This window comes from Loxodonta africana, chromosome 16, assembly GCF_030014295.1.
Source record: "Loxodonta africana isolate mLoxAfr1 chromosome 16, mLoxAfr1.hap2, whole genome shotgun sequence".
In the NCBI taxonomy this organism is placed as follows: Eukaryota; Metazoa; Chordata; class Mammalia; order Proboscidea; family Elephantidae; genus Loxodonta; species Loxodonta africana.
In genome coordinates, this window is record NC_087357.1 from 24,430,717 (window position 1) to 24,458,635 (window position 27,919).

Genomic DNA, 27,919 nt, shown 5'->3' on the forward strand with positions numbered 1-27,919 from the left:
AGAACCGACTCAACAGCACCTAACAACAACAACAACAAAAGGCAGGAAGATCCCTGGCTAGGTCAAACAGTTTGCTCTCTGTTACAAACCAAAAGGTTGGGAGGTTCAAATCACCCAGTGGTGTTGCAGAAGAATGGCGTAGCAATCTGCTTCTGTGAGATTATAGCCAAGGAATCCCTGTGGAGTGCAGTTTTACTCTGAAGCACCTAAGGTTGCCATGGTCAGAATAGACTTGACCGCAGCGGGGGAAGAGGACAGGCAGAGGGCATTGGTGGTTGGGTGGTAGAATTCTTGCCTTCCATGTAGTTGATTCCTGGCCAAAGCACCTCCTGTGTGCAGTCACCACCATCTGTCGGTGGAGGCTTGTGTGTTGCTATGATTCTGAACAGGTGTTAGTGGAACTTCCAGACTAAAATGGACTAGGAAGATAGGCCTGGCGATCTACTTCTGAAAATCAGCCGACAAAAACCCTGTGGATCACAATGGTCTGAAATGCAACCAGTGATGGGAATGGCACAGGGCTGGGCAGCATTTCATTCCATTGTGCTTGGGGTCCTCATGAGTGGGGGGCTGACTTGACAGCAGCTAACAATAACAAGAAGAGGACAGGAGGGTAGAAAAAAGGCCTGAGCCCCAAAAGCAGGACAGTTGTGGACTAGAGAGGTCAGTATAGAGACATAAGTATGGACATGGCCTAAATGGGGACAGAGAATAACCCATCACAGCCAGAGTGGAAGGGTCATGTGAGGTTGGGGGAGGTAGGCGGACAGGCTGGGTGAGACTGTAAAGGCCCTTGAATGGCAAGTTAAAGACTTGGGATTTTGTCCAGAGGGCAATGGAAACCCATTGCAACTTTCTGAGCCAGAGAATGATATGATGTAGAGTTTGTTGTTCTTAGGTACCATATAGTTGGTACTGACTCATAGACACCCTACGTACAACAGAAAAAAACACCACCCGGTTCTGTGCTATCCTCACAATCGTTGCTATGTTTGAGCCTACTGTTGCAGCCACTGTGTCAACCCATCTTGTCCAGGGAGTTCCTCTTTTTTGCTGACCCTCTACCTTACCAAGCATGATGTCCTCCTCCAGGGTAACATGTCCAAAGTACCTGAGAAGAAGTCTTACCATCCTCACTTCCAAGGAGCACCCTGGCTGTACTTCTTCCAAGGCAGACTTGATTGTTCTTCTGGCAGTCCATGATATATTCCATATTCTTTATCAATGCTGTAATTCAAAGGCGTCATTTCTTCTTTGGTCTTCCTTATTCATCGTCCAGCTTTTGCATGCATACAAGGTGATTGAAAATATCAAGGCCTGGGTCAGGCAGACCTTAGTCTTCAAAGTGATGTCTTTGGTTTTTAACACTTTTAAGAGGTCTTTTGCAGCAAATTTGCCCAGGGCAATATGTTGTTTGATTTCTTGACTGCTATTTCCATGGGTGTTGATTGTGGATTCAAGTAAAACGAAATCCTTGACAATTTCAATTTTTTCTCTGTTTATCATATGTTGCTTATTGGCCCAGTTGTGAGGATTTTTGTTTTCTTTATGTTGAGGTATAACCCCCACTGATCTTCGTCAGTAAGTGCTTCAAGTCCTCTTCACTTTTAGCAAACAAGGTTGTGTCAGCTGCATAACAAAGGTTGTTAATGAGTCTTCCACCAATCCTGATGCCATGATTTTCTTCACATAGTCCAGCTTCTCAGTTTATTTGCTCAGCATACAGATTGAATAAGTATGGTGAAAGGATATACCTCTGACACGTACCTTTCCTGATTTTAAACCATGCAGTATCTCCTTGCTCTGTTCAAACAACTGCCTCTTGATCTGTGCACAGTTTCCTCATGAGCACAATTAAGTGTTCTGGAATTCCCACTCTTCGCAATATTATCCATAATTTGTTATGATCCACACAGTTGAATGCCTTTAGAGGCGGCTAAAATATTTTCACCTGGAGGGGAGTCTTGGCATCTCCGAATCAGCAGCTGCAACACAGAATTCATCATCTTCCTCCTCAGACCAGCCCCTGGCTTCTATTTCAGCTAATGACATGTCAGCACAAGTGTCACCTCCCCCGGTTGCTCTCTGACACACTACCCAGGTTTATTTTCCTCATAACACTTATCACCATCGGCAGTGATCTTACGTATGGACTTGTTTCCTTGTTGCCTGTTGTCCCACAGAATATAAGCAAAATAGGATGGGGGGAGGGGATGCTCACTGTTGCATCTCTGCACCAATGATAGTACTGGCAGATGCTCAATTGTGTTTGTGGAATGAATGAAAAATGAATGGATTACATAACTGATAAGTCAATTAATGGCACCACTATTTTCTTGGTCACCCTGGCCCCAAACCCTATGATGGTTCTTGACTCGTCCTTCTTCCTCCTCTGCAGGGTCCACTCAGCCCCAAGTCTCTGGTTATTGTCTCTGCATCCTTTCCTGTCTCCACTGACTCTCTTTGCATTTATACCTTGAATCTCTCAAACAACCCTAAGCTCCTTGAGTACACAAATTCCTCTCCATTATGTTCCCCCACGGGGCTCAGCACAGGATCTTGACAATGACAGCTCCCATTGATCCAGTCTTTGCAGTTTCCCAAGTGCTTTTCATATCATCCTCGTATACCCAGGGAAGATTCAGGACTCAAACCTCATTCTTCAACTCTAAATACCACCCTTCTTCCATTATTGGTCTGATTTATGCATAATTGGCATTATTGAATGCTGGGATTGCTCAAGATTGATCGTAGAGAGAGAAGCTGAAAGTGGAAAAACCAGTTGGGGAAAATATCCATCTGTGGTGACACAAAAGGAAAAAAAAGACAGACTTGTTTGTTCTTCTGTCAGTCCGTGGTTTATTGCATATTCTTCACCAACACCATATTCAAAGGCATCATTTCATCTTCGGTCTTCCTTATTCATTGTTCAGCTTTTGCATGCATACAAGGTGATTGAAAATATCAAGGCCTGGGTCAGGCAGACCTTACTCCTCAAAGCAACATCTTTGGTTTTTAACTCTTTTAAGAGGTCTTTTGCAGCAAATTTGCCCAGGGCAATATGTTCTTTGATTTCTTGTCTGCTATTTCCATGGCTGTTGATTATGGATCTGAGTAAAATGAAATCCTTGAAAATTTCAATTTTTTCTCTGTTTATCATAATGTTGCTTACGGGAAGTGAGTGAATCGGGGTGGGGGAAGGTGGGGCATAGCTAAAAGCTGGGGCTAGAGAAGGGTGACTTCCAGAAGCTAATTTGCTCAGTCCCAGGAGGCATGCATCCTATTCCCCAATTTCTTGTCATTTAAGACAGAGAGATTTGTAGCCACTCCCAGAGAAGACATCAGAGACCATGTTAAAGGGCCAGAGAGATTCTGAGTCCAAAGGAGACATTATTTATTGGTTTTCTAGCTTAATGTTTATAAGCGATACGTATTGAAAATGTAAGCAATCCCATTGGGAAAAAAGTTACTAAGGACAAAAATATAGAGAGAAAAAATAAAATGAAAATTACCAATCATTTCACCATTCAGAAATAATCATACCTAACATTTTGGTGTACATTTTTTCAGACTATATAAACATAAGTGTAAATACAAGCATAAACGTACACACACATTTGTTGTTAATAAGATGGGCTACATACAGTTTTGCAACTTGCTTTTTGTTCACCTAATTTTTCTTTTAATAATATGTAGTGAACACAAAGGAGATTTTATACACCCAAAGGGCAGTTTGAAAAGATAACCTCTGGGATAAACAGGAAGCCAGAGAAGATATGTGAGCATAAAGTGAGTGGCTAAGCTCTATGGTTTTGAAAAACGTAATTAAAGTAAATAAATCTTAGATGTCCTGCCAGGTTAGGTAATTATTAGCTCTCTATCAGCAAGGCCACTAACTGATAGACTCACAGGATGTTGGTACTTGAAGTGGCCTTTGAGATTATCTAATTCATTCTCCTTACCTTAGGTATTGAGAAACTATAAGCCCAAAGACGTTAACTAACATGCCTAAAGAGACAAGTCTGGAAAGCAACAGAGCTGGAATGAGAACCTAATCCCCTAACTCCCAGTCCAGAATGCTTGCCACTAAACCCCACTGATAAATAGAGTGTGTGTGCTTCAACACCGTCATGGATTGTGTCCTCCCAAAATATGCGTCAACGTCAATGTGGTTAGGCCATGATTCCCAGTATTGTGTGGTTATCCTCCATTTTGTGATTACAATTTTATGTTAAAGAGGATTAGGCTGGGATTGTAACACCCTTACTAAGGTCACATCCCTGATCCAATGTAAAGGGAGTTTCCCTAGGATGTGGCCTGCATCACCTTTTATGTTACAAGAGATAAAAGGAAAGGGAAGCAAGCAGAGAGTGGGGACTTCATACCACCAAGAATGCTGCACCAGGAGCAGAGCGCATCCTTTGGACCCAGGGTCCCTGTGCAGAGAAACTCATAGTCCAGGGACAGATTGATGAGAAGGACCCTCCTCCAGAGCCGGCAGGGAGAGAAAGCCTTCCCCTGGAGCTGGTGCCCTGAATTTGGACTTCTGGCCTACTAGACTGTGAGAAAATAAATTCCTCTTTGTTAAAGTCATCCACTTGCAGTACTTTTGTTATGGTAGCACTAGATGACTAAGACAAACACATACACTCACGTGCAGGATGGAATGGGGAGAGATGGGATCCTCGGTTGTTCACCAGGTGTAAAACATCAGTGGAGGTGAGTGTATTAAGAGGGTAGCAAAATGTCCCTGTGCATAAGAGTGCTTGGCTCTGATGTCAGACCATGGGGACCAAATTTTGGTTCCCTTATTGAACTTGCTGTATGACCTTGAGTAATTTACTAACATTATCTTGCCTCCATTTTCTCACCTGTATAAAGGGGATAATAACAGCATCTACCTCATCAGGTTTCTGTGAGAATTAAATGAGATATTGCACACAAAGGGCTTAGCAAGGTGTTAGGCACATAGAAAGACCTCAATAAATGTGAACATTCATGATTATTAATGCTCTGGAATAAAGGTCAATGTCCTTGCAAACTTGAAAAGGAGCTCAAGGTGGTATCGCAGCTGTCTTTGGCTGTGGGCATCTATAGAGAAAGAGGAAAGGAGCCCAACAATGGAGGTAGTCAGCCCTATCCACTACTAGGGCAGTAACTAAGAAGGATGGGAGAACATGTGGCCCAGAGTGGAGCTGCAGGCAGCGGCGGGCTCAGGAACTGTCCTCTATTCTCACTGCAAGAGCCACCATCATGATTCAGGCCATCCTCACACCCCCTGGGCTGGTCACTTTTTATATAAATCAAGGGTCTAGAAAAATGGTTTCCTCATGTTTTATAATCTACTTGAGGTAATCGATTGTTTAAAGGAAAAATAATAAGTTATTATGGGGTTTATAACATATGTAGAAGTAAATTTATTATAACAATTGAATTAGATAATCTCAAAGGCTGCCTCAAGTACCAGCTTAGTACAAAGACTAGGAAGAGGGAAATATAAGTTTACTGTTACAAGTTCTTTCACTAGACACGAAATAATATAACATTACTTGAAGGTTGTGGTAAGACATATATTGTAAATACTAGCACAACCATTAGCAACAACAAGAGAGTGGTATAACCAATAAGCCAATAGTGGAGAAAGTATAAAATTATCTTTTAAAAAATACTCAAATCATCCAAAAGAAGGCAGACACAGAGGAAAAAATGTACAAAGAACAGAAGGAACACATTAAAAACAAACAGCAGAATGGTAGATTTAAGTTCAACAGTATCAATAATTACACTAAATGCAATTTAAAAGGCAGAGAGAGACTGGATAAGAAAACCAAGACTCTATTATATGTTGTGTACAAGAAAATAACTTTAAATATAAAGACACAGGTAGAGGGTAAGTAAAATAAAAAGTTATACCATGCAAGCAATAGTAAAAAGAGAGCTGGAGTAGCAATATTAATACCAGACAATACAGAAAACAGAACCAGGAATATTACTAAGACATAGGGGAACATTTCAAAGCGACAAAGAGGTCAGTTCATCAAATAGACATAACAATCCTAAACATTTTTACACTTAATGGCAAAGCTTTAGAATACATGAGGAAAAACTCCAATTATAACAGAACTGAATGGAGACATAGGCAAATCCCAATTATAGCTGGAGACTTGTTTTCTCAGTAACTGATAGGAGAGTAGACAGAAAATCAGTAAGACATGGAAGACTTGAATAACTTTATCAAGCAACTTGACCGAATAGAAATTTCATAATGCCACCCCCAACAACGGTAGAGTACATATTTTTTTTTTTGAAGTGTGCATGAAATATTCACCAAGATAGATCGTACTTTGGGCCATAAAAGAAATCTCAATGATTTAAAGGGATCAAATCATGCAAAGTATAAAAATCAATTATCAGTTTCCAGGTTAAGAAATTAGAACAAAAAGAAAGAAAGAAAGAATTAAACCCAAAGTGAACAGAAGGATGGGAAAATAAAGATAAGAACGGAAATCAATAAAGTAGAAAATGGATGAACAGCAGAGAAAAAAAATCAATGAAACCAAAAGCTATATTTTTGGAAAATATGAATAAAATTGATGCATTTCCAGCTAGACTGATAGGAAAAAATGAGAAAGGATAAAAATTACTTATATAAGGAATGAGAGAGGGACTACCACTATAGATCCTAAGGTATTAAAAGGATAATAAGAAAATATTATTAACAACTTTATGCTAGACAAATTCAGCAATGCAGATGACATAAATAATTTATTTGGAAAGACGCAAACTATTAAGGCTTACTCCAGAAGAAACAAATCACTGGAGTAGCTCAATATCTATTAAATAAATGGAATTCATAGTTTAAAATCTTCACAAAAAGAAAACTTCAGGCCCAAATGACTTCACCGTTAAGTTCTACCAAACATTTGAAGAAGAAATATCAATTCTATACAGTCTCTTACAGAAATTCAAAGAGGAAGGAACTCTTCCCAAATCATCATATGAGGGCAGCATTATCCTGATACTAAATATACCACATGAAAAGACTAGAAACCAATACCCCGCATAAACATAGATACAAAAATCCTTAACAAAATCTTAGCAAATCAAATGCAGCAATATATAAAAAATATAACATATTATGGTCAAGTGGGATTTATCCAAGAAATGCAAGGTTTAATCAACTTTCAAAAATCAACCCATGTAATGAAATTAAGAAAACAATTCCATTTACAATAGCATCAAAAAGAAAAAATATTTAAAAATAAACATAATAACAGAAGTGTAATACTTGTACACTGAAAACTACAAAGCATTGTTGATGGAAATTAAAGACTTAAATAAATGGAAAGATGGCCCAAGTCATAGATTGGAAGACTTAGTACTGTTAAGACGGCAATATTCTCCATATTGCTCTACAGATTTAATGCAAGCCCTATCAAAATCCCAGCTGACTTTTTGCAGAAATTGACAAGCTGATCCTAAATTGCACATGAAAATCCAGTGACACAGAATAGCCAAAACAATCTTGAGAAGGAAGAATAAAGAGTTGGAGGGCTCAAACCTCTGATTTCAAGACTTACTGAAAAGCTGTAGTAATTAAGATAGTATCATATTAGCTATAGTTGTTGTTAGCTGCCATCCAGTCGCTTCTGACTCAGAGCGATCCTATGTACAAAAGAACAAAACAACGCCAGTTACCATGCCATCCTTGCAATTGTTGCTTTGCTTGAGCCCATCGTTTCAGCCACTGTGTCAATTCATTTCATTGGAAGTCTTCCTTTCTTTCCCCGACCTTCTACTTTGCCAAGCATGATGGCCTTCTCCAGGAACTGCTCCCTCCTGATTAAACGTCCAAAGTATGTGAGACAAAGTCTTGCCATCCTTGCTTCTAAGGAGCATTCTGGCTGTACTTCTCCCAAGGCAGATTTGCTCCTTATTCTGGCAGTCCATGGTATATTCGATATTCTTTGCCAGCACTATAATTTAAAGGCGGCAATTCTTCTTTGGTCTCTCTTATTCATTGTCCACGTTTCACATGCATATCAGGTGACTGAAAACACCATGGCTTGGGTCAGGTGCACCTTAGTCCTCAAAGTGACATCTTGCTTTTTAACACTCTGAAGAGGTCTTTTGCAGCAGACTTGCCCAATGCAATGTGTCTTTTGATTTCTTGACTGCTGCTTCCGTGGCTATTGACTGTGGATCCAAGTAAAATGAAATCCTTGACAATTTCAATCTTTTCTTTATTTATCATGATGTTGGTCATTGGTCCAGTTGTGAGGATTTTTATTTTCTTTATGTTGAGGTGTAATACATACTGAAGGCTGTAGTCTTTGATCTTCATCAGCAAGTCCTTCAAGTCCTCTTCGCTTTCAACAAATAGGGTTGTGTCATCTGCATATTGCAGGTTGTTGATGAACCTTCCTCCAATCCTGATGCCACCTTCTTCATATAGTTCAGCTTCTTGGATTATTTGCTCAGCATACAGATTGAATAAGTATGGTGAAAGGATACAACCCTGACGCATATCTTTCCTAACTTTAAACCACACAGTATCTCCTTGTTCTATTCGAACGACTGTCTCTTGGTCTATGTACAGGCTCCACACAAGCATGATTTAGTGTTCTATAATTCTCATTCCTTGCAATGTTATCCATAATTTGTTATGATCCGCACAGTCAAACGCCTTTGCATAGTCAATAAAACACAGATAAACATCTTTCTGGTATTCTCTGCTTTCAGCCAAGATTCATCTGACATCAGCAATGATAGCCCTTGTTCCACTTACTCTTCTGAATCCAGCTTGAATTTCTGGCAGTTCCCTGTAAATGTACTGCTGCAACCGCTTTTGAATGACCTTCAGCAAAATTTACTTGTGTGAGATATTAATGATATTGTTTGATAATTTCTGCATTCTGTTAGATCACCTTTCTTTGGAATGGGCACAAATATGAATCTCTTCCAGTTAGCTGTCTTGCTGGCATAGACGAGGGAGCACATTCAGTGCTACATCGATTTGTTGAAACATCTCGATTGGTATTCCATCGGTTCCTGGAGCCTTGTTTTTCTCCAATGCCTTCAATGCACCTTATATTTCTTCCTTCAGCGCCATTGGTTCTTAATCATATGGTACCTCCTGAAATGGTTGTACATCAACCAATTCTTTTTGGTGCAGTGACTGGTTTATTTCTTCCATCTTCTTTTGATACTTCTCCATCATTCAATATCTTCCTGATAGAATCCTTCAATATTGTAACTCAAGACTTGAATTTTTTCATCAGTTCTTTCAGTTTGAGAAATGCCCAGCGTGTTCTTCCCTTTTGGTTTTCTAATTCCATGTCTTCGTACATTTCATTACAATGCTTTACTTTTCTTCTTGAACTGCCCTTTGAAATCTTCTGTTCAGCTCTTTTACTTCATCATTTCTTCCTTTTGCGTTAGCTACTCCACATTCAAGGGCAAGTTTCAGAGTCTCTTCTGACATCTTTGGTCTTTTCTTTTTTTCCTGTCTCTTTTTAATGATCTGTATGTACAAGTAGTCCCTGACTTATGATATATTCAACTTACAACAAACTGCATGTAAGACCATCTTTTTTTTTTTTTTTTTTGTACATCTTATTGTTAGTAACATGTGCTACACACAATGTTGAAGCATGTAACTTGTTGATTCTCAGATGTTCACTCGCAGATGTTCAAAGATTGTATTTACAAAGATAATAATAATAAAAGGCAATAATAATGAAAACTAAAAAATAAATTACGTATTCAACTTGCGTCAGAACCTATTTACGAGGAAGTCATTGGATTGGAACCCCATCGTAAGTCAGGGACTACCTGTATACATTTGTCAAAACTCATTTAACTGTAAACTTAAAATGGGTGAATTCTATTGTGTGTAAATTATACTTCAATAAAGTTAATTTAAGAAAATTACAAACATCATTATTTAATTCCCATTGTGATAGAGCTCTGGATGTAGGTATAGTTACCCAGAGGGCATTTAATATGGAAGCCTGAAATCTGAAGAGGTTTCCCTGAGTAAGGGAAGTCATGGGTGAGATCCATAGGAGACCCATAAATTAGGAGGATGAAGATGGGAAAGGATGAGCCTTCCCCGTAGAGGAGGGATGTGTGCAAAAGCCCCCTCTGCAGCAGCCATGCCAATAGAAACCCCACTTCTGCTTGCCCAACCCTAGTCCACCACTGTGACTGTTGTAATTAAGTCATGACCACCATTCCTTGAGGACTTATCACATTTATTATTCCTCATCACGTTTACTTTTCATAATTGTACCCACACAGTAGTGTACCCATTTTATGTATAAAAACTTTGAGACTGAAATATTTGTCCATGTCCACACAGCTAGTAAGTGGCAGAGCCAGAATTTAAACTTGAATTTATGAAGCTCCAGCCTTTGAGTTCCTAAACACTATACAACTTCTTTTAGACAATTCATTGACTCTTCTATCTAGGACAAACATCACCACCTCTTCTAACCCTTCGTATAACATAGTCTCTAATCCCTTCACTGCCCTGTTTGACATCATCTGCGTACACACCAGCTTGTTCATAACCCATTTAAAATTCAGTTCCCAGATCTAAATGCAATAATGTTGGAAAAGAAGACTTTGTAAAGTTAATGAACTTTTTTATAATGAGATCACTTGAAACCCTGCTCCAAAGAACTAATAGAGTTCATAACCATATTTAAGGGCATAGACATGGAGACACATAACTGAGAAACTTTTGAATTTCCTTTTCTGGAAACAGTACTGTGTATTGGAAAGAGTATGACCTTTGGAGTCCAACGTGAGTTGGGTATTGTGGGTCTGACATTGACAGGCTCTAGTTGTGTAACCTTGGGTGAAGCATGTAATCGCTCAGTTTTCTCACCTGTAAAACAGGGCTAACAATATCCATCTTGCAGGCTTCTGGTAGATCTTAAATGAGAGAACACATACAAAGCACCCAGCATGGGGCCTGCCCATAGTAATTGCTTGGAACATTGAAATTGTCATCTCCCTCCCCTGCTTTTCTATAAAAAACAGGTAATTCTGGGCTATTTGGGGGGTGGTTCTTCTGAGGTATGAAATGGAACTACACGACTTTTCGAAGTTACTTCTAGCCTGAGAGGCTCTAGGGGATTAGAGGACTTGTTCCCAGTCCCCCACTCATCCCACAACCCCCATCCTTACACTCACATACACATATGTTGCCTTTGGGGACAGCTCTCTTTTAAGGTCCCAAGCATGAATTTCCCCAGGGTCTGGTACCAGAAGCCATGCTTCCCGATTCTAAGTCCACGGTTCTTTCCTTGCCAATTGGAAATAGTTTGTTTTTCATCTTCCCACCATAACGGTATATTTGAGGCTCTACTCTTTGGGAGGTTTGCTCCTCTCAAGTGCACATTTTCTCCTGGCTTCTGAGAAAGCCCAGAATGACAAATGTACAGACGCTTCAAGGGTCTATTTTAAGCCCCTCACCTGGTGGCATATTGGTTTCTGTAAACTTTATAAATGAATGGGGGAGATTTGATCTGCTACTACAAGTAAGCCAACATTTAAAATTTAGATACCATAATTTATCACCTTAGGGTGCTCACTGGAGATGGGACAAGGCAGGGGGATTGAGTTTTATTGTGCCCTTCTTATTGGACACTCAATCTGCAAGTATTAGTTAAGCATTTTACATGGCAACTTGGCAGGATTCCTGTGCCTTCCAGCTGAAACTGCCCTGTAAGGGAATCTGAGCTAGGCAGATCTCTGAACTGGGTGGAAACTGATTGCATGCATTAACTGCCCTAGCATTCCGAATCCTGCCTTGACTCATCCCTTAGGCATTCTTGCATTGTTCATTATTTTTTTTAATATCTTTTTTTCCTGTAAAATGTATATAACATTAAATTTTTCCACTTTAACCAATTTATAAGAATTCAGTGGCATTAATTACATTCAAAATGTGGTGCAACTGTCACCACTATCTATTTTCAAAACTTTTTCATCACCCCAAACAAATTCTGTACCCTCTAAGTAGTAACTCCTATTTGTTAACTTTTTATGACTTTCACTCCCACTGGAATGTAAAAATAAGTTAGTTCTTATCGAACCCTGGTTCTCTCTCAGGCATTTGGCTAATATCAAAAGTGTGGCACGAGGTCAGCAGAGAAGCAGAATCAGGGAGAATTATCATCTTTACTCTCCCAGACATGCCTCTATCTGAGAAGATGCTGGAGACCAACAGAGGTGTCCCTTAAAGTCCAAGCATGAAGGAAGTGGACACTGCCAGCTTGAATTTCCACCCGGTCCTGGAGGTCAGTGTGAAGTTGGTCTTGGCAAAAATGGAGGTGCAATTGAAGAGACTATTAAATGGAGGGAGAGTTACAGAGCATCCCCAGCTGTGGGCCTTCACTTGGCTTACCCTCCAATGACTCACCAGTTTATGAGCAATTTTCATATGCCTGATTTAGAGGACTTACTCACCCTTCGGAGAAAGACTTTAATCCAATAAAGCAAATGTCAGCAAGTGAGACACAGCTTAGCACATCACCCCAGCCTGCATCCCCCTTCCCACTCCTTGCTTGCTTTCCCTGCTTGAGGCCCTTCTAGCACCTGGACAGGCCCACACAGTAGGCAGCCTTCGAGGACACACTCCAAGGGTCATCAGAGGCTCCGAGGTGTGAAATAGGAAAGGGGCCTCCAGTATCAGGGTTAAGGACTAGAACCCAGGACTTTTCAACCCCTGTCCACTTTGTTCCTGTGGAAACTCTTGCTTGAATTATGTGGTCAAGGAGAGTGGACTGGAGAAAATATGGCCTCCCCTGTCAGGATGGCTTTCTCATCTGTGGGCTTTCCAAGGAAGCTGTGCAGGGTGGATTGGAGAAAGGAGATTGGAAAGCAAGGTCTCATGCAAAGTGTTTGAGGTGAGATATTTAGAGTTGGGCTACCCTGGATTCTGTTGCCATCTTGCTATTTGCTGACATGGTGCACATTGCAGGAGCTGGAGGCCTCTTTGGACCCTGAGATTGAAGGGTATGGTTGGAATCCCCCCTGTATTAGGCACCAGTTGATTGGGGCAGAACAAATCCAGTCAATCTCCCACATCCCCTGACTAGGACAAAGGCCCTAAGAGTTAGGCTGGAACAGAGGTAGGACCAGGCATGGGGAGAAGCCAATTATGCCCCTTCCTTCCTCCAACAACGCAGTGGAAATTACTCAGAAGGCAAGTTGATTCAGCCTTGGATTTAAACCCACCCATTGAGGGATTTACATAGAGCTCCTGAGGGAATTATCTGGAAGAATTAGTTGCAAGGGTAAAAAGAGGAGGGAACAGGCACTTAAGCTAAACCTTCGTCTGGTTTACTTCTCCATCCCTTGGCTGTTTATTTACTCAACATTTTCTGAATATCTGCCTTGTGTCAGACGTGGGGGTGGAGGCTGGTCACAAGCTTGGCTCTCAGGATGCTGGACTCAAGGGCCTCAAGCTATAAGGGACTTTCAGGATCATCTAACACAGCTCACTCATTTCATAGATAAGGAATCCAAGGATCAAGTGGAACTATTTGCCTGGGGTCATGGAGTGAAGAGCCCATAGCAGGCAGATGGCATTCTGTATCGTTAAGATCACTAAATCATAAGCTGACATACAGCCTTATGCCTATAGTTGCACACCCCACCACCATCACCTTAGAGTTTATTTGGAAATAAAACCCACTGAGGCAGGCTGGGCCCCCACCTCAAGGTACTCTTACCTTACCCCAATTCACTCAGGACAAAGGAGAAGTGCTTTTTTCCTTTTATGATTTTTATTTTGTACTATAAAAAAACAACCAGTAACATACTGCTTTTCTTCACATTCACAAGGGTTTTAGGAAATTATTGCCTTTTCCCCTACAGAAATAACCTATAGACAAAAAAGTAGTAGTACCACATTGCAAAATCTGCAAACCCCAGAAGTCAACAGCTTGAAGACAACCCCTAGGGGCAGGGATGAAAATAAGTATCACAAGAGACAGACACGCGCACATATAAGGACAGCAAGCAGGCGAAATGACGATTTTCAATGCCACTGACCATAATATAGAGTGGGCTTACTTGTCCTCCTGGTGCCCACTGCTACCACCACAAAGAGATGATTTTTGGTCTATAGTCTAGAGTAGTTTTAAAATGACACAACAGGGGCTTTGAGAAGAGATGCAACAAGAAAGGTTCAAGTATGAATAAGAATCATACCAAAGTCCAAGGTCAGGGAAGAACTCACAGTGAAAAAGAAACCCCAAAGAGTCAACGTCTTGCTACTTCAACCAACTGCCTCCAGTGGACCCAAAAGGGAATCTCAAAAACATCTGTAGGTTCAAACTACCAGATGCACAACCCAATGAGGTTGCTCTACCTCCCCGTGTGGGCTGGCAGGTGGTCTGTGCCCAAGGGCTTCTATTTTATGTCAGCTTAGGGACGCACCTCAACAGGAAAGCAACATTCCTATTGGGATGGTTCACACCCATGGACCTACAAACCCAGTGGGGTTACTTTCGTGACTAGATGGTGATCAGCTTATGCCCTGAAGCAATAGAGACAGACATTGAGACTGCCAAAGTTCAAAAAATAAGGTGGAAATTGTGCTTCCTTCAAAATGAATTGGCTTGTAACTGCCTTTTCTCCTGGTCCAGCAACTGCGTTCTCTGACGTTGCTGCAGGTATTTATTGCCTTATGCTTGAAATGAAAAGGCGAACGTTGAGGTGCAAGGACTGAGCAGTCCTGAGAGGGCAGGGGGTCTGGAAGTACAGTAGTCAGCACACGCTGTGCTCACATAATGGCTTGGCCTTCCTTCAGTCCCAAGAATGTATCCCCAAGGTCAGTATGAAGTTCATTTGCAACTGGTGACCCCTCACTATCCCACTGGCTCAGCGTGACAGAGTGAGGTCTTCAGTATTGCACAGGTATGAAATGTCCATGAGTTTAAAAATCAGAATCACAGTTGCTCTTGGGGCTGCGCTGGCTCCCCATTCTGGATTTAGCAGGATGTGGCTGTGGCCACTGGGCTCCTGCTGAGCTCTGTGACCGTTGAGTGGGTGGGCACTTGCGCCAGCACCGAGGTAGGAAATGTATAGTAGGAGCCCTGCATGTCAGAGCTCAGTGTCTGCAAATGGTCTAGAAATGAAGAGCCTGCTGCTTCCCCTTGGCAGGAGGGAGCCTGCGGGGTGGGCATGGAAGGCAGGATCTCAGATTCATACTGCAGGAGTTGACCCATGAAGCCAAAGTTGGGTGAGATCAGACTCCTCCTCTGCTTGATGTAATCGAAGGCCTCCTTCAGGCGGAACTGCTTGGTCTTCATAAGGTAAGCCATGCAGATGGTGGGTGAGCGCGAGATCCCAGCCTCACAGTGGACCAGGACCTTGCCTCCCTTTTCCCTGACACAGTCTGGAAGGAAGAAAAGAAGGTAGGAATGAGCTAGGCTTAGAATCCAAAGGCAATGCCAAGACACAAGAATTATGCATTATAGAAACTAGGTATCGAACCATTTTGCCTGCTTAAGAGCTATGGTCTTATTACTAGTCTTCTGCCAGTCTTCAACCACCAGTGGTAAGGACAGAGATTGTGAAGTTCTACTTAAGTCTATTCTTATTGAGAACCTTTATAATCTTCAGGAAGCCTTGGTGGTCCAGTGGTTAAGAGGTCAACTGCTAACCAAAAGGTCGACAGTTCGAATTCACCAGCTGCTCCTTGGAAACCCTATGGGACAGTTCTACTCTGTCCTACAGGGTAACTATGAATCGGAATCGACTCGAGAGCAACAGACTGGTTTGGCTTTTTTTTTTTATAACCCTTAGAGGTGCTTCCCACTTCTCCAGGATGCTTGCAGTTGCTGCTTCTGCCACTGGAGGTGCTACATGCGGAGTAATTACTTTCTGGGGATAGCATCTTAACTTGGGTTCCAGAAGCAGATTTTCAGAGGGTGTTGAGAAATCTGTGAAAAGGGTATGCATTTTTCTGAGGAGAGGATCCCAGACTCAAAGAATGGCTGGAGCAGCCATTCCTCCTCTCGAGGTCTGGTTCTAATGGTGATGACCTGGCCCCTGTGCTGGTTGAGGCCTCCTGGCCTCTCTGGACACCCAGTCTGGCTGTACCAGGGCAGCTCCCAGGGTTCCCACCACCAAACTTAAAGTAAATAGTGCACAGCCTCTAATTATAGCCCTGGCTAAGTGACGCTTACTAGATGGAGGATATAAATGGCTTTTGCAAACTACATCTTGCACAACAATGGGAGTCATTGCTATAAAGCTACCACCATCAGTTAGCATTCTTTATGTTCACTATGACAAAAAAGGGGGGAGGATGCTCTCCTTTCCTACCCTCCCACCCCAAAAAGCTACAACTTCTGAGGACAAGCTGTTATTTAAAAAATGCGAAAAGATAAAAGGTTAAGCATATACCTATCAAATCAAAACCACAAAAAATATAGTCTTTCCAATTCCCTCTCTTCCTGATAAGAAACAATTACATCACAGGAAGCTAGATGAGGCCACAGTAAGCAAAAATATGTAAGATTTCCAAGAGGGAAAAAAGTCAGCCCCTCCTCTCCCCTCAAGTTCAATTAGTTTGCAAATGCATCTGTGAGATCTAAAAGGTAAAATTTCTGAGGGATCAGAGAGGAACCCTGGAGTTGCCCCTTCTGAGCCAAGACTCCAAAGAATATCTCAGGGTAGCTCATTAGAGCTGCCCTCAACTGAGTCTCTGGCTGAAGAAAAAAAGGCCTTCTAAGTAGTTCAGAGGGGGGACCTCAAGTCCCTAGGACTACAGGGCTGTGGCTACTATTCTTCTCTGCCCCTCTGTTGACCTCCTTTATAGTCTAACTTCTAATTGCCCTCGTGTCACATCCAAGAAAGCAAAGGGCCTAGGCTGCACTGCTTCTGGAACCTCCTCTAAACCTCAAGGACTTGCCTTCCCCATAGCCGTGTCCTCGGAAGAGGTCCAGGCATGGTTCAGCACGCTGCCCACCGAGATGCTCATCCCTGCCCCCATCAGCTGGGCAGAGTCTTGGACGATGTATGCTGTGCTTTTGAAACAATGTGGGTTTCAGTACCCAAAAAACCCAGTGCCGTTGAGTTGATTCCAACTCATAGCAACCCTATAGGACAGAGTAGGACTGCCCATTAGTGTTTCCAAGGAGCACCTGGCGGATTTGAACTGCCGACCCTTTGGTTAGCAGCTGTAGCGCTTAACCACTACGCCACCAGGGTTTCCTCTGTGGGTTTCGGTGGTTGTGTACAAAAACACAGACACATAGACACAAAAGATGGGTAGGAAGGGTTCTGAGAAATGGATGGAGGCGGGTTTAATGACCTCATTAAGTAGCTATCTAGGTAATTAAATAACAGGCTGAGAAGGGCAAGGCCTTCCCAGGGACAAGGAAGGAGACAAGTCAAAGTTTCCCATCCTGAACCCATTATTTTGGCGGCCTCTAAGAGACTCCAAAGGAATCATCTCAGCCCAGAGGCTCAGGGGACAGGACGAGAGGCTCTGCCTTTGGCCTCTGGTGAGTTTCTCCTCAGGGTTTCCTGCAGAGCGGAAATTGTGTGTGATAAGCAGAGAGCGCCCACCATGTAGCTGAAATGGGGGGCCCTTTAATTGCTACCTGTACTCAGTAATTACAGCTGTGCCTAGCACCTGCCTTTTCCCCTCCAACATCCCTCAGAACAAGACATAGGAAAATCATGTCTCATTTCAACAACCAAACGTGTTGAAGACAAACAGAAAGACGACTCTGGAAAGGGAGGCATGCTCACAAGGTTGGGGAGTGGTGCTTGCAAATTTGAGGTAGAAAAATGTCAGCCCAGGCCCCAAGGGAGAGAGATGGGGGAAAGGGCAACAGCACAGGAACCCTAAGGCCCAAAGCCCTTCCCAGGCCAAGGGGCCAGAGGTCAAGACCTTGGTTTTCAGGCCTGTCCAAGGGACTAAATGATAACTGCCTCACAGGAATGCAGAGAGGATACAAAACATGCCAACTTTCCTGTGCGTAAAGCATGGAGCTTGAGTCAAGTGCTATCTTTAGTCCCAAATTAGCTGAAATCGCAAAACAAATTGCCCCCAAGCTGTTTGCCAAAAACCATGGAAAGCTGCCGGGCTCTTGGGGCTCAGTGCGTAAGTAGTGCTCTCTCAATCCTTCTGTTTGCTTTTAAAAATATCCCAACCTACGTAGACACAGCTAGGGAGGTTCTTTTCCCCCTGCTTCTCTCACGTGGAGCCTTATGTGTGGATGCATTCTCTGCTCCCCACCCAGCTAGAAACAGTAAAAAAAAAAAAGTGGCAGTGACTATTGTCATAAAAGTATGTTAATTCATTTATCTTGCAAATTAAAACTTCTATTGATAGCAACTTAAATCCTCTCTTCTGCCTTTTCGGTGGCTGTGGCCCATCTTGGCTCCAACTCTTGGTGGTTGGGTAGACAAGACACTTTATTTTTGGTGAAGGTAGCCCCCATCAATACATCAAAATACAAGAACATATGCCTTTAGGGGGTTCCGAAAATAAGGGAGAGGGACTAGCTGGACCTACCAATGAAGTCTATCGCTTCTTGGAAGTGGGAGCTAATGTCAGCTGTGTGGCTGTCTTCCACGGGGATCCATTTGTAGTGTAGGTGGGTCGTGCAGATGTCAGAGGTCCGCCGTGAGACATTCAGCAAAGCCGTGATGTGCAGGTTGGCAAGGAACTCGCACTTGGATGCATGGTAGGCACTTCCAAGGTAGAGAAAGGGGAGGATTTCAACTGGGCTACCCTGTAAGCAAGGGCAAATGACACCAGGAAATATTGGATTAGCTTGCTCATTTGGGAGACGAAAAAAAACAACCGTGACCTATTTGTTTTTTAATGTGGGAGGTTCCCTTTCTGGTTTTCAGGTAGAGAGATTTCAGAGTCAGGGCAATTCAACCAAGAGTGTGGATGGAGCCTCCATCCTGGCGAACTCTCCTCTCTACATTACTGCTGTCTTCCCAGGTTCCCTGCTATCCCTCAGTGACAGCAAAAGCCACACACAGCAGAGCTTTTCATTTTCTTACACATATCATGGAGGCAGGAAATGCCAGCAGCCTCCCTGGGCTCGCAAGGAGGAGAGGCAGCGTGGTGTGATGGGAGGAACTGAAAGATCGTGTTGAACTTCTAGCTGCCTCGAGAGAACAGGCCGAGTCCTTTAACGTCGGGCAGCCTCAGTTTCTTTATCTGCAAAATGACATCTTCCAGCTCTGACATTTTGTATATGGTATATCATCAATTAAGGAGCCCTGATGGTCAATGGTTAAGTGCTCAGCTGCTAACCAAAAGGTTGGCAGTTTGAACCCACCAGCATCTCTGCAGGAGAAAAGACCTGGTGATCTGCTCCTATAAAAATTACAGCCTAGGAAACCCTATGGAGACAGTTCTACTCTGTCCTACAGGAATTAACTCAATGGCATAAAACAACAACTTCATCAATCCTAAGACACTGTTGATCCTAAGATGCCTTCAGAGATCAGAGATGTTAAAATATACCTCCCTCTCCCCACAAAAGTGTATTTCTTAGAACTGAAAATAACCACTGTTTATCCAGAATCAGAGGAAGTTAAGTTTTTAGACAGAGGGGCTTCCCCCACCCTCGACTGCCTCATATGGGGCTTAGGGGATTGGAGAGAGATGCTTTTGGGAGGCCACCCACACGCCAGACTTCTCCACCCACACACCAGGTTTCTAGTTAACAAGATACAGATTAAGGGAGAACCGGAGACCATGTACCCTGAGGCAAAGATGAAAAGTACTGCTTGCTGGTTGGACTTTGTAGTCTCAGTATTTACAGAGTTATCTCAGGTTGTAAGAGAAGACAGTGATAGCTGGACAATGGAAGTCCCTGGAGATGTGGAGGAAAGCACTGGGCTGGGGACAGTTGCTGTCTCTTTGGGAGCCTTTCCTGTTCCATCCATCCACTTCCTGAGTTTCCATTTCCTCTCCTGGAATAAGAGTGGAGTGGCAACTCAAGAGGCCTCTGCCAGACCCATAATAAGAATGGGGCGTGATGAGGGGCAACAGCAGGCAATTTTCACTTTACCTCACATATTTTGCTTACTTTCTCTTCCTTGAGAACAAGTATTTAAGCAATGGCCAGTTTAGCCACTTGGAAGAAAGTTCTAGAAGGTTTTAAATAGGGTAATAATAACAACTGGTATTTTTATTAATACCCACTATGGCTGGGCTTGGAGCCCTGGTGACAAAGTGCTTAAGAACTCAGTTGTTAACCCAAAGGTCGGCAGTTCGAATCTACCAGCTGCTCCTTGGAAACCCTACGGGGCAGTTCTGCTCTGTCCTGTAGGGTCGCTATGACTTGCAATCAACTCAGTGGCAACGGGTTATGGCCGGGCTTAACACTTAAGATGTACCTATACAGTACCAATTTTACAACAAATCTATGAGGCAGGTAATGTTATCCTTATTTTACAAATAAGTAACTTGAGGCTCAGAGAGATTAAATAACTTGCGCGAGTCAGAGTTAGTCACTGGTAGAGCTGAGATTCAAACCCAACTCTGACTGCTTAGCGTGTCATTTCAAAATGGTGAGACATTATGAGAAAGCAAGTGTTTTAAGTAAAAACAGGAAGGAAAGAATTCCCTCCCTTCCTCTCTTCTAGAGACAAGATTTCCATTTGCATTCCCGCCCTTACAACTCCCCAAACCTTCACCTATAGAAAGCAGCCTTCCTGGGTGGCTATGTGGTCTAGTGGTTAAGAACCTGGGCTTGAGCTCAGACAGAGCAGCTCTAGGTAAAGTCCCAGCTCCAGACTTACTAGCTGTTATATCCTTGGAGGCAGCTTCTTTAACCTCTGAACCTTTATCTGTAAAATGTGGATAATAATATCTACCCTCTCGGGATAATTGCAAGGAGCAAATGGGTTAATGGATGCATTAAAGCCTCGTACATTACGTAGTTGCCATTATCATGCAAAGGCTGAAGGACAGATACCACAGATATAGCTTCTCTCCCTGTGGAGGACACAGGGCAGACACTGAGCTAGTCAATCCTAGCAGGTCTGAGCCTGGTCTGAGCTAGACCCCTTCCCTGGGGCACAGCTCCCCACTAGTTAGTAACTGGGAACCACTAGTTAGTTTCTAGCAGAGTTAGTGGAAAGTTCTTTGGAAAGGCGTCAGGAGACCCAAGTCCAGGCTTACTCAGTCACTGGCCAGCTGTGGGTCCCCACCAATGGGCACCAACAGCCTCATCCTCAATGGAATAAAGCAGGCAGTTGACTCTCCCTCTCTTGAGTGGCTGGAAAATGCTGACACATCAGGCCTGGCATACTATTCAGCTTCTTCTGGTGTTTAGCCCAACACACCCCTGAAACCAAGTTTCTTTCCTTTTCTTAATCTCCTGTTTAGAATCAAGAGGAACAAGCCGAAGGCCCTTAGAAACCCCAAACGTTAGTGAAACCTTGCCTAGCTTCTCTTGGTGCAGAAGCACTTCTAAGAAATAGCACCAGGGATTTCCCCAGATGAATCTTCAAGACACATCAGGGCGTCCCCAACACTCACTTGGCCAAAGGTCTATCACGCTTTCACGACACCCTGCCAATTCCTGTTTCTCTTTCACTTTCACAGAAACGGGAAAAACACAACTGAAACAAACAAACAAAAATAGAAATCTAACTAGGCCAGATGCTCATGGCTTGAAAGCCCAGGGTTCATCATAGACTGTGTGTATATTTAATAAAGGAAAACATACAAAACAATAACTCTGGCACTTTGCCAAGCTAACTGGCTTCCTGACCAAGGATTCCATTTAAGAAAAGGTCACAGGGCTTTATTTGGAATTCCATCCCTAGGGGCAGAGTTCTGCTCATGGGAGATAGCTAGTATTTTAGGCAGCATCTGCAAACTCTGGTGCTGTACTGGGGTTAAGTGCTAGGGCTCCTAACCAAACAGTCGGCAGTTCAGATCCACCAGGCGTTCCTCGGCAACTCTATGGGGCAGCTCTACTCTGTCCCCTAGGGTCCCACTATGAATCGGAATCAACTCAACAGCAATTTTTTTTTTTTCAGGCACCATCTAGAAGTCTTCTTATGATTTGGATATTTTCTTGTCTTGTGGGAAAAGTTCGAAAAGCTCCTTCCATCAAGTCAGGTGCCTCTTTAGAAAGACAGCCATGTGGAAAAGAAAACAAAGTTCTGAAAAGAACCACACCAGGAGTTAAGAGAAGGCGTTCTGGGCCTGGGGCTGCCATAAACCAGCTGGGCGGGGCGGGGGAGGCTCTTTGCAAATCAATCACCAACAGTTTTTTGCCCTACAAAAGGGGAAGATTGGTTTTGATTTCTGGTTTCTGTCACACTGAGTTCTCACCCGCCTTTTCTTCATCTTCCTGTACCATGCTAAGTAATGCCTGACCACTGAGCTTTCTACTTTACTCTTTCTTTAATGAGTTGTCACAAAGTACAGTTTTTTGAAGGGGGGAAAACACACACACACATGTTTAGAGAGACATGCAAACATACAGTGTTTCTTAATCTCCTCTCATTCTAGAATTTATGGAATTATAAGCATCAGAAACCCTTAGGAAGTTAGCCATCGAAACAGTAGGTTGTCCTCTTTCCCCACCCCCTCTGTTGCACTTAAAAATACTAATGAGACACGCCTTGACAGGTACTGGGCTGGTTTACAGAAACTATAGACTATGAACAATTACAAAAGAGATCAACACAGGAAACATGAAAGTCAGCCTTGAAATGTCTTCAGGGAAACCTAAACCAATACTCTGAAGCTTCTCTGAACCTTCCATTCCAGCTAATACTAATGTATCTTTCGCTTCCCCTTTTCTCCAGAAGCTGTCAAGCATCCTGTGGTTCGTTTGCACTTGTCAGGTTGTTTGCTGGAAGGAAGCCCATTTACTCTTGGATGGAAACTCAAGTTGGCAAGCAAGAGAGGCTCTCTAAAACTAGAGGATTCTGCCAACACTCTGGGCCACCAAGAACTAACCACAATTGCTGAGTGGAGAGAGGAAGAGCCAAGGAGGAATGGAGATGTACCTGGTCATAAGCAGGCCTGTAGTTGAGGCTGAGGACTGTTTTCCCACACTGGCTGAGGAGGGCTCTCTCTGTTTCGATCTTCTCTTGTGAAATGGGTTTTACGTCCACGCAACACTCCGGATATTCCGAATAGAAGGTCTCATAACCCCCTACACACACACAAAAAAAGGTAAGACAGATGTAAGCATTGTTTTCTCAAGCTGCCAGGAACTACTCAAAATTAATCTATACCCTGAGTGTGGAATAGTTAAAAATATGAAGCTAATATAGATTCTGGTGATGTAAAAAATTCAGTAAAACCAGCAACAGTTTGAGTAGAAATGGCTCTCCAGACACACACATCTAAAAACCTATAGTTCAGAGAGGCAATAATTAACTTTTTGTGTCTACCAGAAGCAGCTTAAACTGTGAAATGAAATATGTGACATCTGGCAAATAATAACCAAATCCCTCCAGAAGACAAGAGCTATTTTCTCTCGTTTACCTAAAATGAAGGTGTGATTATGCAGAATTTCACTAATTTGCGAGATGAAAGAGATTACTAAACTAGTTGGTTTCTTCATCCAGCCTCTCAGGTCTAAGCAGGACCATAGGTAGAATGCCTCCATTCCCAAAGGGCTAATGTGAGGTTTAAACTCAGGGCGATAAAACAGCCTTGCCTCTTCTTAGCCCAAGGTGCTAAGAATATTGCTGACCATCCTTTCAATAGGTCCAATTCAGGGTAATCAATCTAGCTAATTACCTTCAAAGCAAACTGGAGGAAGGACTTCTGAACTTAATTCTCAGCCCCCATAAGCAAAATCTGTCTCTTGCCCCTTAATGACCATTTCTTTCTTATTCTCCCCTTCTGACCTTTCTCCCCCTACATCATAAATCAATAAGCCAACTACTAAAAATCCGTAATATTATTTTAAGCTTCTTCAAACGTTGTCAAGGTAAAAACTACTTTCTGCCCAAGTCACAGAGACTTGCGTATATAAATAAGCCCTCTCAGGCCCATTCCGCTCAGTGGGAAAAAAAAACTACCAAATTTAAAGACCATCAGAACCCTCGGAATGCCAAGGGTTGCTGGGTAAACAGGCCAGCCTGGCTTGGGAATCCCTTTGCTTCCAACCCAAAGCAATGTAATGCACTTCCTGGGGCACCTGTCTTTTTCTGGTCCAGAGAATTCACTTCTGTCAAACCATCAATTAAATATGCTTTCTGAGACCATGCATTTTTCCCAAAGCCCTCCTGTTTTCTTCTGCTTTCTGGTGTTGTGACAACCCCTCAATAGAACACTTTGGCTTTTTTAAACCACTGCAGTGGACAAATGGTTAATGAATTACAGGGCAGTCACCAGCTTCCTCCCAGAAGCTGCAGCCAATTCCTAGAATGAGTCATATCGCCATCACTGCTCCCTCTCAGCTCTCTGAACTGTCCCCGCCCCCGTTTAGTACACCCAAATCTCCCGTGGTGACTTCAGCAAGTCACCCACTATGCTTTCCTGGACAAGCTTCTGGTTCTCCCCCCTCATGGTGACAGGAGGCCAGGCCAGATGGGGGTGGTGGGGAGGTGGTGGAGGTGTGAGTAGCCTCACTTCCCTGCACCCCAATAAGCCCCTGGCTCCCCTCCCACCTTGGGAGAATGCCACAGACCTACTCTGACACACCGTTTCCTCCTTGGAAGAGTTGTCCCTAGTCATAACCACCTAGTTGTTTCTCACACCTGAGCCTCTCTACCTTTTGGGCTCCAGGAGACGAACCAAGTGACTGGAGTGGAATCTGTTAAGAGTGGCCCAGGCTGTCCCCAACTTCAGGATGAGGCTTGGGAATGAGAAGCCTTCAGGCCACCCCAACTCTTGGCTCTAAATAGACCACTTAAGGGTTGGCTGACAGGACAGACAAGAGGCGTGGGTGTGGGCTGGAGCCTGCCTGCCTGTTGACAAAATACGCAGGCAGACCAGGAGTCTCAGTGCAGACAGGGACAGATAAACAGGACCCTGTCTCCGCTAGCTGGGGTCAGGAGGAGTCCTACAGATTAGATGGTCTCTGTCTTTCACCTACTCTCATCAGAGGCGTGGAGAGACAGAACATTCCTCTCTGGTGCCTCACTTGAGTTGCAAGAGCTGAGGGATGATTCTTAAGGCTGCTTCAACTCTCTTGAGAGTGATTCTACCTTCAATCACCACCACACCACCAGGGGAACAGAGACAGCACACAACCACTGTATATAAACATGTACTGACAACTCTATTGGTCATCACCCTCTCATTTTAGTGAGTTTTCTTTTTTTTAGAAGGGTGAAGAATGACTAGAAGAGTGAAAGGCATGTCCCCAAGATCTGAGATGCCACCAACTTAAAACCTGAAATCGTACCTGGACATAAGTAAGGTAAAAAGGGAAAAAAAAAGTTTGGCAACAATTTAGAAGTTCGATAGCGTTACAAGGGTTGGTATTAAGTAATTTCTACTGAAATTAGAAATGCACGTAACCTCTGACCCTGTAATTCTCATGACTTTACTGCAAGGCTGCTAGTGCGTATGCCAAAGCATGTGGACAAGAATATCTGCTGCCACATTACTTCAAATACTGAGACTTGAAGCAACCTGATGGCCATCACCAGGGACTGGTTGAAAAAGTGAAACAGACATATATGTTCTGATATGGAGGGTCTCCAAGATCTAGTTGGGTGAAAGAGGCAGGAACAGGCAATATACAACATTAACCCACATTTTAAAGATATTCAGGGAGAATCAACTTATCTACTGGGAGTGGGGTCAAAGGTGTGTGGAAGACCCATTTTTCACTACATAGCTTTTTGTGCTGTTCACATTTTTACCTTCATTTAAAAACAACACTTTAAACATTTTTTCAGAGCTGCGAGGCTACAGAGCTGCCTGCTTCCTGTGATAATAACTTCTAAACTGTCAGCATGACCCCTTGGAGAGGGGTGCGGAGCACATGTAGCACCAGGAGGGGGTTCCTGAAACACGTCTTTCAAGCTGCCTGAGGAGGCAGAAGTTTTTCCCAGAATCACTAAGAACAGGAGACACAAACCACATCAGGAAGAGAAAGAAATCAGAAGCGCTGTGTGAAACCTCCACAGAGCCCAAGGGAGGCCACTCTATCCCTTGGGGACCAAAGCTGCAGTCTTTCTAACAGGAATCAACAGAGGACTGTCAGCAAGAGGTGCTAATGGTGGTGGGAGCTGCCCACGTGCCTCCGGAATCTCCTGGCCTGGAGTGTGTGAAATTCCCCAAGTTGCATGGCTTTAAAACAGAGCCCCACTCTTCAGTTCACTGCACCAGAGCTCTGAACCACATGACAGGCAAGGGTTATTCCTCCAACCTGCTGCTCCCCATCATGGTTAACTCCCCAGGCTTCTGCACCAGGGCTAGATGCATCGTGGGGTGCCCCCAGTGTGAACCCTCATCTCTGCACTCCAGCCATGTGTCCCATACCTTGGAGGTTACAAAGGGCTCAAATACATGCGGGGTGCAATCATAGCAAGTGACCCAGGAATCAATGCTCTCGAGTTTCAGAGTCAATCACCAGCCCATCACTGGTAAAAAGTAGCCTGAATTATCTCCCCAGCAGGCGAAATGGGCAGGCCGTCAGTGCTCACGTCATAAGGACCTGCTGCGTAGCTTTTGTGGTCTCAAAGGCCACATAATCCCCTCCACCACGACCCGCCCCCGGCGGCTCCTCTCTCAGGTCCTGACTCACCAGCGCGCCCGGGCCTCCCATCCTGAGCAGACAGCAGGAAGCCACCTCCCCGCCCCCCCGACCCCCGACCCCGGTCTCAGGAATGTACCCAAGGCGCGACGGGGAGGAGGTGAAAAGGGTGGGAAGGCTGTCAGCTCCGAACTGCGCTCCAGAAAGGCCGGGAAGGGGAGAAGAGAAGGCAGGAGGAAAACAATAAAAAGCAATAAAATGAAATGGAAAGGAAGGGGGAGGGACTCGCCAGGGTCAAAAAGGCAAGAGGGGTCGGGAGAAGACACCGCGTAACGTACAGTAATTACCCAGGCGGGAAGGAAGGGGGACACCGCGGCGCCACGCTCCTGGAGGGTCGTAATCTGTTGATCCCGACAGATCTATCACGAAGGCTCCGAGCCCCCGCCCAGCGAGAGCTGCGGAGCCCGCACTGAGAAACGCAGCCGGCGCCCAGCACAGCCGATGGCCCCTGAACTGCTAAGCAGCAGCGCCCCCCCGCCTCCCCGCCATGCACAGCCACCCCCACCCAGCCCGGCGGACAGGCAGCCGGGCGCTTTCTAGGAAAGCGGGCGAGGGTGGGGGGTGGGGGTGGCAGCTCCGGGCGCTGACATTTGCTGTGCCCTCACCGAGCGCACGTCAAGCCCCAGCGTGCAGTCACTGTCAACTGGAGGCTTTCATAGGGTCTAGCAAGGTGCCCAGAGCAGGGAGAGGACTCCAGCGCCCGGAGTTAGTGTCCCAGCTGGGAGATGAAGGATAGGCAGGGGGACAGGGGACCAGCGGCGCCCGATGAGCTCACCTTTGAGGAAGTAGACCCGCGGGCCGGCAGGCAGGCAGGCGAGCAGCGAGGTGAGCACCACGCGGGCGACACTCTCCTCGCGCAGCTTCTGCCAGTGGCGGCTGCCCTGGTCGAGCACGACCACGGCCGCCACGCCGCCGCCGCCCTCCTGCAGCAGCCGAGCGCGCGCCGTCTCGTCGGGCAGGACGTAGCGCGCCGGCACCGCGCCGCCACGGGCCCGCCGCAGCACCACCGAGTTGAGGTTGACGTTGAGCGAGCCGCGCACGCTCGAGGCAACGAAGGCCAGGTAGGGCCGGCAGTCGAGCACCACGCAGCGAGCCGCCGCCTCCTTGCGGAGCATCTTGCGCAGCTGGCGCCCGTCGAGCGACGTGACCTTCATGCCGCCGCCGCCGCT

At 44.4% G+C, this 27,919-nt stretch overlaps 1 protein-coding gene across 1 annotated transcript; it reads right to left on the reverse strand.

Moving 5' to 3' along the window:
- Positions 1–11: 11 nt before the first annotated feature.
- On the reverse strand, positions 12–27,919 carry DUSP5 (dual specificity phosphatase 5). The gene is made up of 4 exons (XM_003409122.4): positions 27,526–27,919; positions 23,035–23,183; positions 18,554–18,773; positions 12–15,418 (listed from the first exon to the last, which is right to left on the reverse strand). The coding sequence occupies exons 1-4, from the start codon at positions 27,902–27,904 to the stop codon at positions 15,012–15,014; spliced, it is 1,155 nt and encodes a 384-aa protein (XP_003409170.1). The 5' UTR covers positions 27,905–27,919; the 3' UTR covers positions 12–15,011.

Bases quoted from the DNA above. Each gene is read 5' to 3' on its own strand.
- DUSP5 (XM_003409122.4), bottom strand. From the start codon at position 27,904: ATGAAGGTCACGTCGCTCGACGGGCGCCAGCTGCGCAAGATGCTCCGC. The intron at 23,184-27,525 runs GTGAGCTCATCG...GTGTGTGTGTAG, and splicing joins GCGGGTCTACTTCCTCAAAG to GGGGTTATGAGACCTTCTAT. The intron at 15,419-18,553 runs GTAGGTCCAGCT...TCTTCCTTCCAG, and splicing joins AGAAGCGATAGACTTCATTG to ACTGTGTCAGGGAAAAGGGA.